Consider the following 16,411-nt stretch of genomic DNA (forward strand, 5'->3'; position numbering starts at 1 on the left):
GTGGCAGTTGTCAAACAAGGGAAAAATCACATCTTTGTTTTGCGAGTAATAGCACAGAAAAGACTGTATATGTACTTTGAATTCACAACAGTGATTCTCTCAATATGTGTATTTTTTCCCCACTAATATTTGGTTGGTGTTATTTTTTTTTTTATTCTTTTAGGGGAAAATTAAATTGATAGACTTGTGGAGTATTTGCTACTTGGAAGAAATTTATTTTTCTTTGGGTATAATTGTCAGTAAAATCTAGGAATGTTATCTTTCTTTTAGAAAACCGTAGATTGAGTACTGTCTTAGCTCAGGCCATTATAACAACACCGTAGACGGGGTGGCTTACAGCACAGACATTGATTTCTCACTGTCTAGGAGACTGGGAGCCTAAGGTTGTGTTGCCAGCATGGTCGAGTACTGGTGAGGACCCTCTTCCCAGCCGGCAGATGGCCATCTCGCTGGTCCTCACGTAGTGGAGAGAAGCAGCCCTGGTGTCTCTTCCTCTTCTTATAAAGACACCAATCCCATCATGGGGTCTCAGTCCTCATCTAAACCTCATGGTCTCCCAAAGGCCCCCCCACTTATACCATCTCATAGGGAGTTAGGGCTTCATCGTGTGAATTTGGGGGTAGAGGGCACAACCATTCAGTCCATAACAGTTACCAAAGAGGGGTGTTAATGAGCTCAGAGCCGTCGCTCGTGGTGATTATGAGTGGTGTCGCCTCTGCACTGGCGGACGAGATGGTCGTCTTTTATTTACGTGGAAGTCACCGTCCTTTGACATCTCTCTTGGCCATGCCAGTGTGCGTTGTCTTTTTTTTTGTTCTCTGCTGATCCTGAGTTAAAGGCATTTATTCTTACCTTGGAAAAATTATTGGACCAATCTCAAATAGAATCTGTGGTCTGTGTATTTGTTGATAATCTAGAGTCATAGACATAAAGAACTCCGAGTCTAAAAGAGACCTTATATCTAATCCACCGTCTCGCAAAGTGAGGTCCAGTAACCACTTGCCTCAAGATCAATGAGGCCACTTACTAAAAATGCAGATTTGGGGGCCCTGCCACAGACCTAGTAAGTCAGACCCTCTAGGAAGGGGAGAGACCCAGAAGAAAAGTTGAATTTTTAACATGTTCTCTGGTGATTTTCATACAAACTAAAGCTTCAAAACCACTGATCTCGTTCACTCCTCTTATGTAACCGAGGAGGGAACGAGGCCCAGCATGGCTGTAGTGGCTTACCTGAGGTCCTCCAGCATGTGGCAAAGGCAGGCCTAGAGCCAGCCCTCTTGACCCCTGCCCAGTGACTTTGGTTTTCTTCACTGTACCATTCTCTAGTAATAGCAAGTCAACCAGTACTCAAGGTGCTGCTGTTTGTTTCAGTTTGTTTTGAAAAACAAACAAAAAAACAAACTTCAAAGGTCGCTTAGGTTTTTTTAAGCCAGTTATAATATCTAATGTGATTATACCCCGAAGTTGCAATTCCTCATTTGATCATTTATTTTAAGTATTTAAAGTATGGAGCATTTTCTTACAGACAAAACATTAATGAAAGAATGTCACTAAAATGAGTCAAATGGAAAAACTTGGCCTATTTCCTTATAGGTCATTCATCAGTGTCAGAGACCGAACAGAGATAAATCCAGCAAAGTTTTGAGCAGACTCTAAAAAGAGGAGCTTGGAGGGTCTGTCCTGAAGCTCGGCTGCCATTGGTAACCTTTAAGACTCAACCCCTTAATTGCACACCCTGTTCCCAGGGACTGAGACATCCGTTACGAACTCAGCTGCCGGTCCCCTCTGTGCTCTCCCACTCTCATGCTGCTCTTCAGAAGAAGCAGATTATCGTACACGCAAAGCGAATCGTACCAACAGAAGTAGGAAAGTGAAAGAAATCCCAATATTATTTTAAAAGTTCCATCCCACTTTTATAAAACTCTTCTTTTGACACTATTTTCTCTCTGGCTCCAACTTTCTAGCGCTGACAGTCCGCAATGGAGGAAACGTGCTCGTTCCCTGTTACCCCTCCGGAGTGATCTATGACCTCCTGGAGTGCCTGTACCAGTACATCGACTCCGCCGGCCTCGCCAGCATCCCTTTCTACTTCATCTCTCCCGTGGCTAACAGTTCGCTTGAGTTTTCCCAGATTTTTGCCGAGTGGTATGTCCATATTCTTCTCTCTCAGTTCTATTTTGAGTTAGTATATTGAGGCAATAAAAATAGAAATGATCCTATTTTTTCTCCACATTACTATGAAACTTTCATTTTGTTGTTTTTTCCATATCTGTGATGTGAAGATTGTATTAATGAAAACCAAAGCTGTTGTATGGCTGGAGTTTAGAAGAGTAGTTATCAAGGAAAGAAGGATGCAAGATAGACTTAACTTAGCCAGCACTTTCCAAATTGGTAACAAAAATGTTATACATTTATCCTATTACTTGGTACCCTCTGACTGCTACAAAGTCAGGTTACCTTCTAAAAGCTAAACGAATTTTAAAGCCCTAGCTCATGTTGTCTATAATACCAAATCTGATAAGAAAAACTATTTTTTTTATTTCAATAGCATATTTGACAAAATTGAGTTTTATTACAGCTGGGAATTTTCTGACCAAATGCTAGAGAGGGTAAATTATTGAACAATATATGAAGTTGGTGAACTTTTTTAGGATTATTTAGATGCATGTTTGAATCTAACTCACCAGGCCAAAAAAAGAGGGATGAGGGAAATAGATTAACTTTTACGATTGACCTAGTAGTGCCTTAGAGTGGTGTTTCCAAGCCTTCAGAAGCGTGCGCACACACACACACACACACACACACTCACAATTGACCTAGTAGTGCCTTAGAGTGGTGTTTCGAAGCCTTCAGGAGCGCGCGCACACGCGCACATGCACACACACACACACACACACATACATATACATACAGTATGTTTAATCCCTTTTAGCGGGGAGGTGGCCTAATGGACATAATATTCCATGAAGTTTCTAATTAAAAAAGGAATTTGTACTTCATTCTGTCATAACATATCCCATATGCTGCCCCGCAACACGCACACTTTTTTAAAGATGTTTTTTCCCCCTTTTAGTTGTGGTCAAGGCCTTTTTTTCTGTATTTGCAGTCAGACAGGCTTCTCCATCCCATGTGCATATTATTGATGTTTGTCAGGAGGACTGTAAAACATACGCTACCTAAAACATTCACTGTCTCAGATCGTTAGTTATTCTCCAGTTTGAGTTACCGGTGCTGCTTGGTGGGTGTGAAAGACAGAAAGTCATGTCTCTGAAAGAGGTATATCACTTTCTCCTCAATATCGATCATCACTAACGGTGTCTTGGATTGGATCTTGGAACAGAAAAAAGACATTAGGAGAAAAACTGGTGAAATCCCAATAAAGTCTGGAATTCAGTTCATTGTAATATGCTAATATTAATTTCTTAGTTCAACAAGTACGTCACGATCATGTACAGTATTCACATCAGGACACAGAGTGAAGGATCCACGGGAACACTGTACTGTCTATGCTACTTTCCTGTAAATTTAAAATTATTCCGTAATAAAAAAGTTCCTTTTAAGAAAAGTATTGAAGAATTTTAGTCTTAAAAAATGCTCACAAGAGGCTTATGTCCTAAATGCTCCATAGACACTCGTTGGCTTTTATTCAGTGAGATTCACAGGCAGGAAAATTTCAAATAAACTTTAATTTTTGGTATTTGCGCTGCTACCACTAGGTGGCAACAGATGGCCCTGTGTGCCTTACCTAACATGGCGATCTGTTTTTCCTCTTTAAGGCTTTGTCACAACAAACAGACTAAGGTGTATCTCCCAGAACCGCCTTTTCCTCATGCAGAGGTAAGAAAATGGAATTATTGAGTCAAAGCAAAAAAGACATGTAGATAAATGGATGTGGATGGAGATAGCAGGCCATTAGATTTAAAAAATATCCTTAGGTAATCTATGCGAGATAACAATGAAGTACTTTAACTCCAGATTCATTACTTTCTCTCCTTATTAACACACTGTTCCCAGTGTGTTTATGCACCTCATAGCCTACCTCTGTTCTAGTGACTGGGCAAGGAATTTCATTCTGATATCCACTACTAACTTTTTTGGCATAACAGATTTATTTATTATCAAAGTCTTCTTTCCAGTTATGTTGATCATAGATGTAAGGTTTTAATGATGACAATAACATTTCAATTTAAAAAATGGGGTCAAAAGGTCCAAACTTCCAGTTATAAGTCATGGAAATGTAATGTACAGCATGGTAACTATAGTTAATAATGCTGTATTGCATATTTGAAAGTGGCTAAGAGAGTATATCTTAAAAGTTCTCATCATAAGGAAAAATTTTCTAACTATATAGTGAGAGATATCAACTAGACTCATTGCTATCATTTTTCAATTTTTAAAAAATAGAAAAGACTCCTCCACAGACTGATAAGTGTTTTTATATAGCTATGTACCCAGTTTTGTTTCCACTGTTTTTATTTTTTTTTTTTAATCAAACAGTGTATCATGGACATTTTTCTATGTGCCTCATATCATGATTATTGCTGCCTAATATATGCCATAGCATATCATATGAACATACTATAATGTACTTAACCATTCTCTTAGACAACAGAGTTACTCCCAATTTTTTGTTACATATACATTTTTACTAGATGTTTAAAGCAATATAACCACTTTAGGAAACTGGCAGTATCTGATAAAGCACAAGATAATTCTGGGTGGTCAAATGTAACAAGTCAGCTGGAAAGGTAGATCCAGTTGGCCAAAAAAAAAAGAAAAAAAAGCGAATTTATCTTAGCTTCTATGCATTGATCAGGAGAAGTGCAGGAACTAGAAGTGATGCCTAGAATGTGACTTAAGTTATGTGCAGAGACCTGCTGCTATTCTTAGAATCCCATTCATCTCCTTGACGTCTCTGGATACAATAGACCTATTAGTCTTTTAGACAGCCGCTCACCCATTTAACTGGGGCAACTAATGATTTTGGCCAGCTAGGTTATAAAAAGAATGTCATTTTTTTTGCATGTAACTTGGAAGGAAAGTGGGAATTCAGTGTTTGCTCCATCTCTCCTATGCACATCCCATCCAAGCATGTGACACCCAATTAAGATGGCATGGGTGGTATTGTGGTCTTGCTAATAAAGGCAGATCTCTCTGAATTAAAGATTTAATCTCTAAAGTGAACAGAGTTTGGCTTCTATTTGGGGACCGTCCCCTTCTGGCCACATTCTCACTATTGGGGTGAGTTTGGTTGACCTTGAAGTTGTTGATGGAGTTCCCCTCTAATTTATTAGGCATTGCTTCAAGATTAAACCGTGTCACAAACCATTTCTTTTTCCATTAAGCAGCATCTCCAGGTAAAACTCCCTTTGGCTTAGTTGATATTTAGGGTCTCTGAGGTCCAGATATTTGTCATCGGACCTTTGGATGCTGGAGTGGGAGGCGGGCAGGGTTGAGGCAGCAGGCAGAGTTTCCGAGCAGTGTAGGAAGATGCTGTCCATGGCTGTAACTATATGGTATCGCCTTGGGTCAGGCCTGATGCTGGGAGGGTGTTATCAAGGGTTGTGCTAAAAGGGAGGCCTTTTAGGTTCAAAACATACAGTTTGGAGATGGGTTTGAGGCTGTGCATGGCCTGCTTCTTACTGTGGCTCTCTGTCATGGGGACATCTCATCTCCCAGATTTCTGAAAGCCAGTTTGGTCTTTGTCTTTATTAAGTTGCCACAGTGACTTACAGCTATAACTTCTCAAAAGACTTTTCATGTGTGAGGTGTTTACTGGTGACAGAACTCTGATTCACATGTTTTGGGAAGGTTGCTTGTACCTCAAACAATAACTGACATTGGGGACTTCTGGGGTCGGGGGTCGGGGCTCGGAGCGTTGGGAAGTGTAAAGGGAGAGTAACACTGCCTCAGGCCCTAACAAGCCGAATGCGTTTCCACTGAGTATGTTAATATTACCAAAAGGTCCCATCTGTTCAGAAAGTTACATTGAAAAAATTTCAATCTTTAGCTAATTTTAATAAGACTTGTTTGTATTTTTAAGTTCCTTCTGGTCCCCGCCCCCACCCGCATGTTGTTCTTCCTTCCACCCAGGCCGGCTAATAGCTCTTTGCGTGCTTTTTTTTATACACCTATTCTAGCTCATTCAGACCAACAAGCTGAAGCACTACCCCAGCATCCACGGCGACTTCAGCAACGATTTCAGGCAACCATGCGTGGTGTTCACGGGGCACCCTTCCCTCCGGTTTGGGGATGTGGTCCATTTCATGGAGCTCTGGGGAAAATCTAGTCTCAACACTGTCATATTCACAGGTAAATAAACAAAAGCCTGCCCCTTCCACTGGGACCGTCACTGAATGCACCTACCAGATAGAGACCCTGGGGTGAATTTTACAAGAAGGCGTAAATATGAACACTTCTGTCATAAATATCAAAAAATAAACCACAAGGGACAGAGTTGGTAAAGGAGAATATACTGTGAGGTGACTATGTACCGGACAAAATTTTCACACCTGTTTTTGTAGATTTTTCCCTGAGACAGATTTCACTGAGCTGCTTTAGATAGGATTCTGTAAGCTGCTTCAAGAACTGCAGGAATTCTAGTCACCAGTCTTGTTTTACCGCTTAGGAATTATTCCCTGAGCTGGATCTTTCTCCTTTGATTAGAGTTTGCTCTGGCTTGCAGTTTTTCTTCTGGAGACAAACCCCTCAGAGTAAAACAAACCCTTTAATAAGGTCAGGTAGAAAGAGTTTTACTTAATCACTGTATTATTTGATCAATTTAAGGTCTTTAGCAGCCTTGGGATTTGAACATCAGACGGGAGATGATGTAAAACACTCGGACCTGAAGCCTGGTCCACCTTACTGTAGCCTCGGCCCGGTTCCCCGAGCTCTCTGAGCCGCGTCTTCCTCATTGCCAAGTGGGATTATCGATGGCTGTCTCCTGGGCAGCCCTGTGCATTTAGTGAACCATTCTAAGAAAGCACTTCATACACTGCCTGGCACATGAAGGCTGTTGAGGAAGTATCAGTTGCTGTCTTAGGGTTTTCTAATTACTTTTGAGACTTGGGTGATGGAATAGAGTCTAGTTGTGCCCGAAGCTTTGAGGTCAGGGACACGTGGGTCCTTTCTTGTGCTGAGCCTGATTGTAGGGAGTATCAGTGCCCCTCAGCCAGAGGCCACCAGGAACACACCAGTGGTTGAACAGAGTTGGAGTCATCGACTCACTGCAGGGAGGGAGAACACGCCACAGGGAGGCGTTGGGCATCTCAGAGCTTGTTAAAAAGAACTTCGTATGGATTTGGGCTTGTGTTAGGTGTTTTTGAGGTGGGTTCCTGGATGCGGGCCATTGCTCTGGACTGGGTGCTGTCAGGAAGCAGGGCTAGTGCTATGATTGGGTGTCTTAATGATTCTTATCTGGAAGGCAAGCAGAAAGCTGCCGAGAAGGCTCATTGCATGGTTTGGACAGTGTGCTTTTGTGTCCAGGCGTGATTATGGAGGAATCTTGTTTTCGTCTTGATCCATCATGGTCACTGAGTGGCCTTATCTGGTGTCAGTGTTTGTGAAATTATTTATATCCAACAGAATACCATGGCCAGCATGAGGGCCAGGCCAGTCTCCGCTAACACCTAGCAGAAAGTGCCAGGAGAGCTCCGAAAAGCAGCTGTCGGGGGTTGCTTTCCTTTCCCCAGGCCCCCTTTTGGCCAAAGACAGAGGATGTCAGCCATGAAACATCTATTCATGACACCCAGAACCTCACCATTGCCTAGTTTTGCTAAGCAGGGGGTCTTCCAGAGCACATTGTCTGTAGTAGGATTTTAAGGGTGTCATGTTCTTGTTGAGCTGTTGTCTCTGCTAAGACAGATGGCACAGTATTTACATAGACACAGTAAGAAGCGTTCGTTATAGTATAAATTTTTCTTTAGCCAACTAAGAAGTCAAGGACTATGCGATTGTCCATGACAATAGCTAATGAATTTAAACTGGTTTATTGGGCTTCCAGAATATAAGTTCTGTCATTTTTGATGTCTGCTGGTGTCAGAGGAAGGTTTTGGACTACTACTTCCAATTGTATTACAATGACTGTGGGAATCGCAACTTGCACAGTACACGTAAAATGGGGGGTCAGTTATCTCTCCCACGCATCCTGTGCTGGGGTTTTCTGGGTCCTCTTCTTAGGGAGACAGAATCCACTGGAGGGGTTGTAATTTAAAAATCTAGAAGTTCTGTTACCGTCAACACACCAGATGTGCCAGATGAGTGTAAGCCTGAGGGCTGTAAGAAGTGGTGTCCCCGTGGGGGCACAAGCTATGTTGGGAATGTACCAGGAATGAGCCAGTTCATTTTTCATACCAGGAATGAGCCAGTTCTTTTGGCTCAAGGTGGGAAGCTTCCTCGGGTGGAATAAACATTCCCTGCCAAGCAGGCTGCAGTAAGTGGCTCTTAGAGAATAAACCGGCCATTAAGATAGGGATGGTTCCCCTTGTCACAATGTGCTGAGTTTGAGTTTTGCTGATAGTTCAACAGTCTCAGCAGAAGCGTTTTGCTAACTACAGGGTCAAGGTCCTTTTGTCCTCTTGTAAGCTCATCCTGACAAGTAGGTGACATGCGATTTGTCTCATACCTGGTGTTAACTTGGAGTACTTGATTTGAGTGGACTGTGCCAGATTTCTCCGCTCTGAAGTCACCATTTTATATTTTGTATATTGTGGGCGAACGCTTTGAGACTATGTATGTATCTGGGTCTTCCCCAGATTTTTATCTAATTTTTTTAGCATCTATTGACGATTCTGGGCTGAGTAAGTTATTACTGTGATAGTTGCCAAATGGTGATTTTTAAAAATTTCATCATTTCTTTCACATTTATTAGTTGGCATTTTGTTGCAAAGGAGAGCTTTCCCTTCTTACCCATTTACTTATCCCCTCATTTATCTCATCTGTCCCTTTATGTTGAAAACCTTGAGCTCTCACCCAAGCCTGCAGTTTCACCTCCACCCTCGAGCGCTCGTTCTAGTCTCTCCCTTTCCCTGTCTCTAAATGACTTCTCTCTGCAATACGAGGAACCCAGCTCCCATCACCCTCAGTGCACCCACCTGCTGCCTCACGCTCCTCACCACACCAGCCACCCCCTCACTTAGCAGCAACTCTGTTGCCTGCATTTTAAATGATCTTTTTTGTGTTCTCCTTAGAACCTGATTTCTCATACCTGGAAGCACTGGCTCCCTACCAGCCCTTGGCCATGAAATGCATTTACTGCCCCATTGATACACGACTGAATTTCATCCAAGTGTCAAAGCTGCTTAAAGAAGTGCAGGTAACCAAGGAAATGGTGCTAGTGTTTTCCCATTACGTCCCTGGCCGTTACCTCTGGGGCTGCGCACCTGCGGTGTGAGGGGAGGGGTACGTCGCTGAGTCTTGGTCTCACTTCTCAGCGCTGGCAGAGGTAACATGTATTAGTTACCTTTCGCACTTCAAAGTAGTAAGCTGTACACCTTGAAAGAAGGTTCATTCTAAAGAAATCAAGAGTAGAAGTAGAAGCAGCATAACAGCTATTTTATTATTATTATTATGGTGACATTGGTTAACGAGATCCAATAAGTTTCAAGTGTAAAATTCAACAGTTACGCATACGTACATATTGCATCGTGTGTTCACCGCAATTATTTCTAATGGGGACCATCTGTGTCCGGTTAAAAGTAAATTGTCCGCTCCCCCTCCTGGAAACATTCATCAAGCTGGAAGACAGTTTAACTGAGACATGGATTGGGCCTTTGTTGTACATTCGGGTTAGTACCATAAACGGTGTCATCTTGCTTTTTATTAGAGGTTTGTTTTGGTTTTGTTCTTGTTTGTTTTTTTTGTGGTGTTTTGTTCTTGTTATTTTTTTGTTTCTGTTTTTGTTTTGCATTTTTAGCCGTAGAGAAAGGGAAGCAGTAATTGGGGGGCAGCGGGAGATAAAAGGAAGAAGTCTGCACAGGGCAGTGTAGAGAGAGCAGGGGTGACTGGCTGGCAGTTCAGGGATTCACCCTGAAATTTTTATTCTTCTCACCGCCTCCCACCCACCACCCCACTCATCTCTCCTTTCCCTGGTTACTTGAGTGTGAGAGAAGGAGAGTTCAAAATGGCCTGGAAGTGGTGAGCCTGAGCGTCCAGGAAGATAGAATTAGTTGAGGGAGGAATGGGCCTCACCTCCCGGCCTCCTCTCAGTCTTCCTCTCCCTTCGCCCTTTCCCGCTGGTTCCTCAGCCCCTGCACGTGGTCTGTCCTGAGCAGTACACGCAGCCGCCCCCAGCACAGTCCCACAGGATGGACCTGATGATCGACTGCCAGCCGCCGCCCATGTCCTATCGGCGAGCCGAGGTCCTCGCCCTGCCCTTCAAGCGGCGGTACGAGAAGATCGAAATCATGCCGGAGGTGAGCCATTCTCCTTCTAGTGGTTCAATTTGGGTTTTCTGCTTGAATTTCTAGAAGACGACTGTGGGTTTCTTTTGGGTTTGTCAGACATGGATGAACCAAAGAACATAGACCCTACGCAAATAAGTGGGCAGAGGTAGGATTTTTCAGGGCCTTCTCATTTTTTAAGTAGTGAAGTAACAGCCGTTAACATCAGAACTGCTGCTTTTATTAACGTTCTGCGTGTGACCCAGGCCAGAGCCTCAGAGAACACAAACGCTGATGCCAGCTCTGTCCTTCGCCACCTCAGGGCTGGGCTTTCTCCTGCTTCCTGGTCCTCGTTTATGAGTGAGGGTCGAGTTTCACCGAATTCAGAAATGGAGAGTTGCCAAAACACAAGCAATGTAAACTTTTTGTATACATTACAGTATAAAGGTTTTGCTTTATTAGCATGATCTAGTAAAGTCTAAATGTTTTATAGTTATATGAAATAAAAGCCTGTTTTAATGGAGAAAAAGTTAAAAAGCATAGCATACAGTTGGGACAGTCGAGGTTTGCTGTGCCTGAGTGGCTGGCCTGAGGGCAAGGCAGGAAGAGTCAAATGCTCAGATGCTTCAGTGACAGCCTAGAAAGCTCTGTAGGAAGCTACTTCTGTCTTCCTTTTGCCCCCTGAGACATGTTTTTTAACAAACAGTGAAAAAGAGGTAGGAAAACTTAATAATTAAAAGCAGTGTCCCCAAAATTCTCTTTGAAGTTCAGAATAATATCCAGATCTTGGATTTGAAGTCTAAGTTCCTGAAAGGTGCTCACTTCCGTGGCCTTGACAAAGGCTGGTGGTGGAGCAAGGCCGGGTGCCATTAGTAGGGACCCAGTTTTCAGTACATCTAGTCCTTTCCAGAATTAACCTAAGTTGTTTTTTAAATTAAGAGCAATAGATAAAGGTGATCCAAACGAATTTCAAGAATTAATTTAGATAACATTGATTCAGCAACACAAAGCAAACGAGATATTTTTTAATGCAAGCAGTCCTGTTTTTCATTAGGACACACATAAGCAGATAATCATCCACATTTTGTATCGATTCTTGTTTCACTCATGGATCCTTGGGAGAGAGCCATCACAGGATGCGTGCTCTCAGCAACCAGTGCGTGGCCAGAATGAGGGAGCAGCAGTGCTGCCTGTGAGCCAGCTGGAGAGATGGCCAGTGTGGAGAGAGCAGGCAAGGACGAGGCTTGCCACGGTCAGCCCACCTGAGCGCCTGGAGTGCGCGGCAAATGTAGTCACTGCCGGCAAATCGTCACCCATTAAGAGGGGGAGGTGTTGACTATTGGGAACAATCAAAAATACTGTTTTTGATTGGTGATCAAGATGAAGTAATCAAGCTAGGTGATTTCAGCCCAAACCAAATTATAACTTCGAAGCAATGATATCAATTTTCTTAAAAGCCGTAATTGGTCATAAAGATAATATTTTTAAAAGGTGAGTCATTAAACTGGTAGAAAGATGGATACGGCTTCTCAGGTAGACTACTTCGAGGGTCATTTGGATGCTTGCGGCCTGCCAGTTCTTTAAAAGGAAAAACATTTTTTGTTGGAGCTTATGAACGCAGCAGCTCAAACCGTGTCTCTTGGCTAAGCAGTGGACTTGCATTTCTCTCTAGTTACAGCTCATTCGTGAGGGAGGTAGCCAGGGCTGCCTCTCCCAAATCTCCTGTCGCTGGGTGCCCTGGGTGACATGCAGTTAGCTCGCAGCAGGTGCTCCTGTGCCCCTCCCTTTTTGGCCACATCCTGTCAAGACCCAAGAGAATAAAATTTCGATTGGCTCTGAATTTCAGGTTATCTTTTTTCCATATTTCACCGGCCCAGCCCCTTGGTTCCCCTGTTTAATTATAATGAAAATAACATGTTCACTGAGCCCTCCCTATGCAAAGTACTAAGCACTTCCCATGGATTATCTCACCCGTTCTTTGATATAGGGACAGTTATTCAGTTTGACGTGATCTCAACAGGCAGGGAAAGACCTTTTCCATCTCTGAAGAAACCTCAGATGATCACTGTGTTCCCCAAAGCATGTTCCTGACAGATGTTATGTATTTTGTCCTTTAACCTAAGTCAGAGTCGAGCCCCCAAGTAGATTCCAGTTATTGTGGCAGGAAGGCGCCCAGCCTGCAGCCTTCCTGCTGGGAACGTGGTGGTACTGAGTGTAATCCTTGATCAGCAGCAGCAGCAGCCTGCCCCTGGAGCTTGTTAGAAATGCAGGTTCTCAGCCCACCGCATTCCTCAGTGGGCCCAGCAGTCTGAGTGTCGACAAGCCCTCCAGATGCAGGCTGAAACTGGAGGGCCCCCAGTGTAAGGAACCTGTTCCATGTGTGCCGGCTTTCAATACTAAAATGCAAAAGGAGGCCAGAATGTTTCCGAAGACAAAGACAAAAATACTAAAACATCTCTAGAGAAACCATCTTACTAAAAAATTTCTGGCATTTTTCATTCCCAAATCTATCCTCACTCATGATTAAATAGTCCATGTTAGCTTTTCTGTTCCCATTTAAAATCACCAGAAGAATAAATCTGCCTGTTTTCCTTGTGACAGACACTGAGCCAGAGAAGGAATTGACTTTGGAGGGTGGGGTGCACAGCACCCTGTTCTGTCCTTCATGGACCGCCCCGCCCCCCACCCCCCCAGTCAAATCCTGTAGGAGCAGACTCGTAGCTTTGACCCTGAGACCTGCCCCTTCCCACCTGTGCCACTGCAGGTCCCGGGTCACCAGCTTGGTCTTCCTGCTAGTTGGCTGGGGCTCTTCTGCCCACATGTCCTCTTGAAGGCCGGAGATAGAACAGCTCTTTGCTGTAGACTTCAGTTGCCCAACACGTTAAGTTGATGTCGCCTGTGCTGGGATGTGTTTTGTTTCAGTAATTTGGCATTGATAATGGGGGAGAGATGAACGCAAGTCTCCATTCCAAAAAAGAGCCAAGTTCTTGTTTTGTTGTAGATGTGGAGCTAACCATCCCACTTCTTGTTGTTATGGTTGTTTAATGTGATTTTGCTTTTCATTTTCTCTGCGTTTTGCTCATCTCAAAATGAGAGACTGACTGGTGTCTTTGGGTTATTTTTGTCTAGTATTTACTTTGTAGCTTAGTGTTGTGCAGTGGCTCGGGTTGAAGGCCTAGGTTTAGATTTCAACATGCTAAGCTAGCAACTTTCTGGTCTCAAGACTTCTTAAAAATTAAAGCCCCAAAGAGCTTTTGTTTACGTGGGTGATATCTATTGATGTTTGCTATATTAGAAGTTAAAACTAAGACATTTAAAAATATTTTCTAATTCATTTTAAAATAACAATATAAGCCCATTAGATGTTAACTAAAATCTTTTGTGAAAATATTTCTTAAAAAAAAAGAATGAGAAGAGGGGGCACTGCTTTACATTTACAGATCTCTTCAGTGGCTGCTTGCGGGAGCCCTTAGAGGTTTTAAGAGCTACTGGAGAAAGAGAGTCGCTTGGAAGCCCCTGGGAGATGGAGATGAGGTTGTGGGGGGGTCAGAGGCTGAACCCTCGGCAGAGCATCGGCATGTCATCATCTGGGGGTTGACTGACGAGGGAGAAACACAGGGGTTGGCACCCTGAGATCCCAACAGGAGATGGCATGTGCTTGAGCTGGGTGACTGCAGCGTTCAGGGGCCTCTGGAAAAGCGCTCCAAAGTCTGGGCCAGGTCTCTTCCTCTTCTCAGCCCAGTGTATCCGCTGCCACCACCCATTTCCTGTCTTCTCTTTTGTTGCAAGATTAATATAGAGATAATCTGCGTGATATATTTTTAAGTTATTTTTAATTTACCTTAAAGTTTTTTGGTCATTTTAGACTGCAATAATGTAAATAAAACTTTGAAAGAAAAGAAAATGAATAATGGTAATGTTTAAAGGCTCAGCGTTATGACACGGTGTCTGGTACCTTTCCTAGCAGGCTGGCAGGGACATGAGGTGCTGCTAGCCTGGTGGCCATAGTGAGCTGACCTTTGGGTGTCCCCATCCATCCCTGAGCTCTACACAGAGGGAGGAGCTTCAGCCCCCAAGCCCCCCAAATTAGAGTGAGCCTGACCGAAACTCCTGTTTGTTTCCAGCTTGCAGATTCCCTGGTGCCCATGGAGATTAAGCCTGGCATTTCCTTGGCAACCGTTTCGGCCGTGCTGCACACTAAAGATAACAAGCATGTTCTTCAGGTATCGTGGGGTGTGGCGGAAGGCTGGGCTAGAATCCATGAGGATTCTCCAGGGCCTGTGAAAACTATGACCACAAGCACCACCCCCAGAAAGGCCCTAGCATTCCAGCCAGCTCCTAGGACACTGCGTCCCAAACCAGCAAAAATCAAGAGACTAGACTAATGGATTGGATGTGAAACAAAGAGGGCACTGCCTGTAAACTCTTCACTACTTATTTCTCTGGCCGCATGCCTTGGAGAGAGAAGGGAAGAGAAACTATTATTCATAGAGATAGGGCCACACATCATCCTAAGTGCTGCTCACAGCTCTGAAAGTGTGGCATCGCTCAGCTCCCACAGGCACGTTCATTAGACCAGTGCCGATCAAGCACTCACCTTGAGCGCTGCAGGGCACTAGGTGGGTGCTGTGGGGAGACTTAAAAAGCAGCAGAGACAGCCCCTTCCCATAGGAGGCCTGGAAATATAAAGCATGCCTGCATGCTGCAGTCGGGGCCCAAGGGCCTGGGCACCTGGTGCACGGACTCCACACACTGGGGAACAGCACCGTCACCCCAGCACCTCAGGCCCCATTTTCGTGGTGCGTTTACTGCTTGTGGAGCTGTTTTAAGCCCTCGTCCTAAGCTTAAGCTCAGAAGAACTTTCAGTGTTGGACTGTTCTTTCTGGACCACTGCATGTTATCGTGCTAGGTCCTTAATGTGCAGTGTCTTTTCGAATCTTCACAAAATTCTCTTATCACCATTTTATAGGCAGTTTCTCTGACCTTCATTTTCTTGACAAAGGTTCCAGAGCCAGAAGGGTTTCAACCAATCGGTCTGACCCCACTGTCCTTTTTGCCTCTGTGCTGTTGCTATATCTGTGGTTGCTAACAGTTTATTAAGAATTTACTCAGAAAATATTGAATTGAATCAATTCAAATTAAAAATAATTTTGATAAAAGATAACTTGCAAATTAAGGTGTTGAGGCTATGTGGCTAGTTGGCATTAGCTTGCTTGTACTGGAACTCCAGATGGAGCCACCAGCTAATAGGGATCCTGAATGCAAACGCCCACTGACGTGTTACAACTCGGATGCCACCAGGCCCTGGGGCCTTTGTTAGGGAAGAGGTTCCTGAGGGCAGGGTAGGTTCACTGTGGTTCTCAGTGTGGCCTGCCTTGACCTCTGCTGCTGGGGGGTGGCGGGGAGGGGGTTGGTTCTGAATAAGATCCCTGTTTCCTTCTGCACTAGCCCCCGCCCAGGCCTGCACAGCCCACAGGTGGTAAGAAGAGAAAGCGGGCAAATGAAGACATTCCAGACTGCAAGGTTTTGAAGCCTTTGCTGAGCGGCTCCATCCCTGTAGAACAGTTCGTGCAGACCCTGGAGAAGGTGAGTGCGTGAAGTCTGCACTGTCAGAATGGCACAGGAACAGTTGTTTCCTGTTACAAGGAATATGTTTGTGCTTTTTAGTCTCCACTGTTCGAGCTACTGTCCCTGCGGCATTGGCTTGGTCCAAGGTCATGCCAGAAGAGAGTTAGAAAGGTGAGAGAAGAGTGTGCCCTCCTTCCTTGTAGGCCGCCCCCCCACCCCACCCCGCTTCTCTGCTGGCCCGCCCTTCCCATCACGCAGCAGCTAGCTGGATGACTACTTCACCAAACTCCATTTTTTATGGGAACCAGACTGAGGACAGGCCTTTTTTCAAAAACCTAAATGTGACATTGAGCAAGCTGGAAAAGGCCAGGATAAAGCTGCATGTGCCCCAGCTAGAGCCTCACTTTTCTACAAGGAGACCTCTGCTGTCAGAGTTGGCACGGCCACGTCACAGGCGCTGCGTG

The 16,411-nt window shown here is 44.2% G+C and overlaps 1 protein-coding gene across 4 annotated transcripts in view; it reads left to right on the forward strand.

The window, feature by feature from the left end:
- The window catches only part of INTS9 (integrator complex subunit 9), an 82,222-nt gene that overhangs the window by 62,104 nt on the left and 3,707 nt on the right, over nucleotides 1–16,411 (forward strand). For all 4 annotated transcript variants that reach the window (XM_015585124.2, XM_015585125.2, XM_006906238.3 and 1 more), the window contains 7 exons: nucleotides 1,965–2,145; nucleotides 3,777–3,837; nucleotides 6,141–6,312; nucleotides 9,189–9,313; nucleotides 10,245–10,412; nucleotides 14,504–14,602; nucleotides 15,828–15,965. In XM_015585124.2, the coding sequence (XP_015440610.1) occupies nucleotides 1,965–2,145; nucleotides 3,777–3,837; nucleotides 6,141–6,312; nucleotides 9,189–9,313; nucleotides 10,245–10,412; nucleotides 14,504–14,602; nucleotides 15,828–15,965 (944 nt within the window). The remainder of the gene's footprint in view (nucleotides 1–1,964; nucleotides 2,146–3,776; nucleotides 3,838–6,140; nucleotides 6,313–9,188; nucleotides 9,314–10,244; nucleotides 10,413–14,503; nucleotides 14,603–15,827; nucleotides 15,966–16,411) is intronic.

This window comes from Pteropus alecto, unplaced genomic scaffold (assembly GCF_000325575.1).
Source record: "Pteropus alecto unplaced genomic scaffold, ASM32557v1 scaffold50, whole genome shotgun sequence".
Classification (NCBI taxonomy): Eukaryota; Metazoa; Chordata; class Mammalia; order Chiroptera; family Pteropodidae; genus Pteropus; species Pteropus alecto.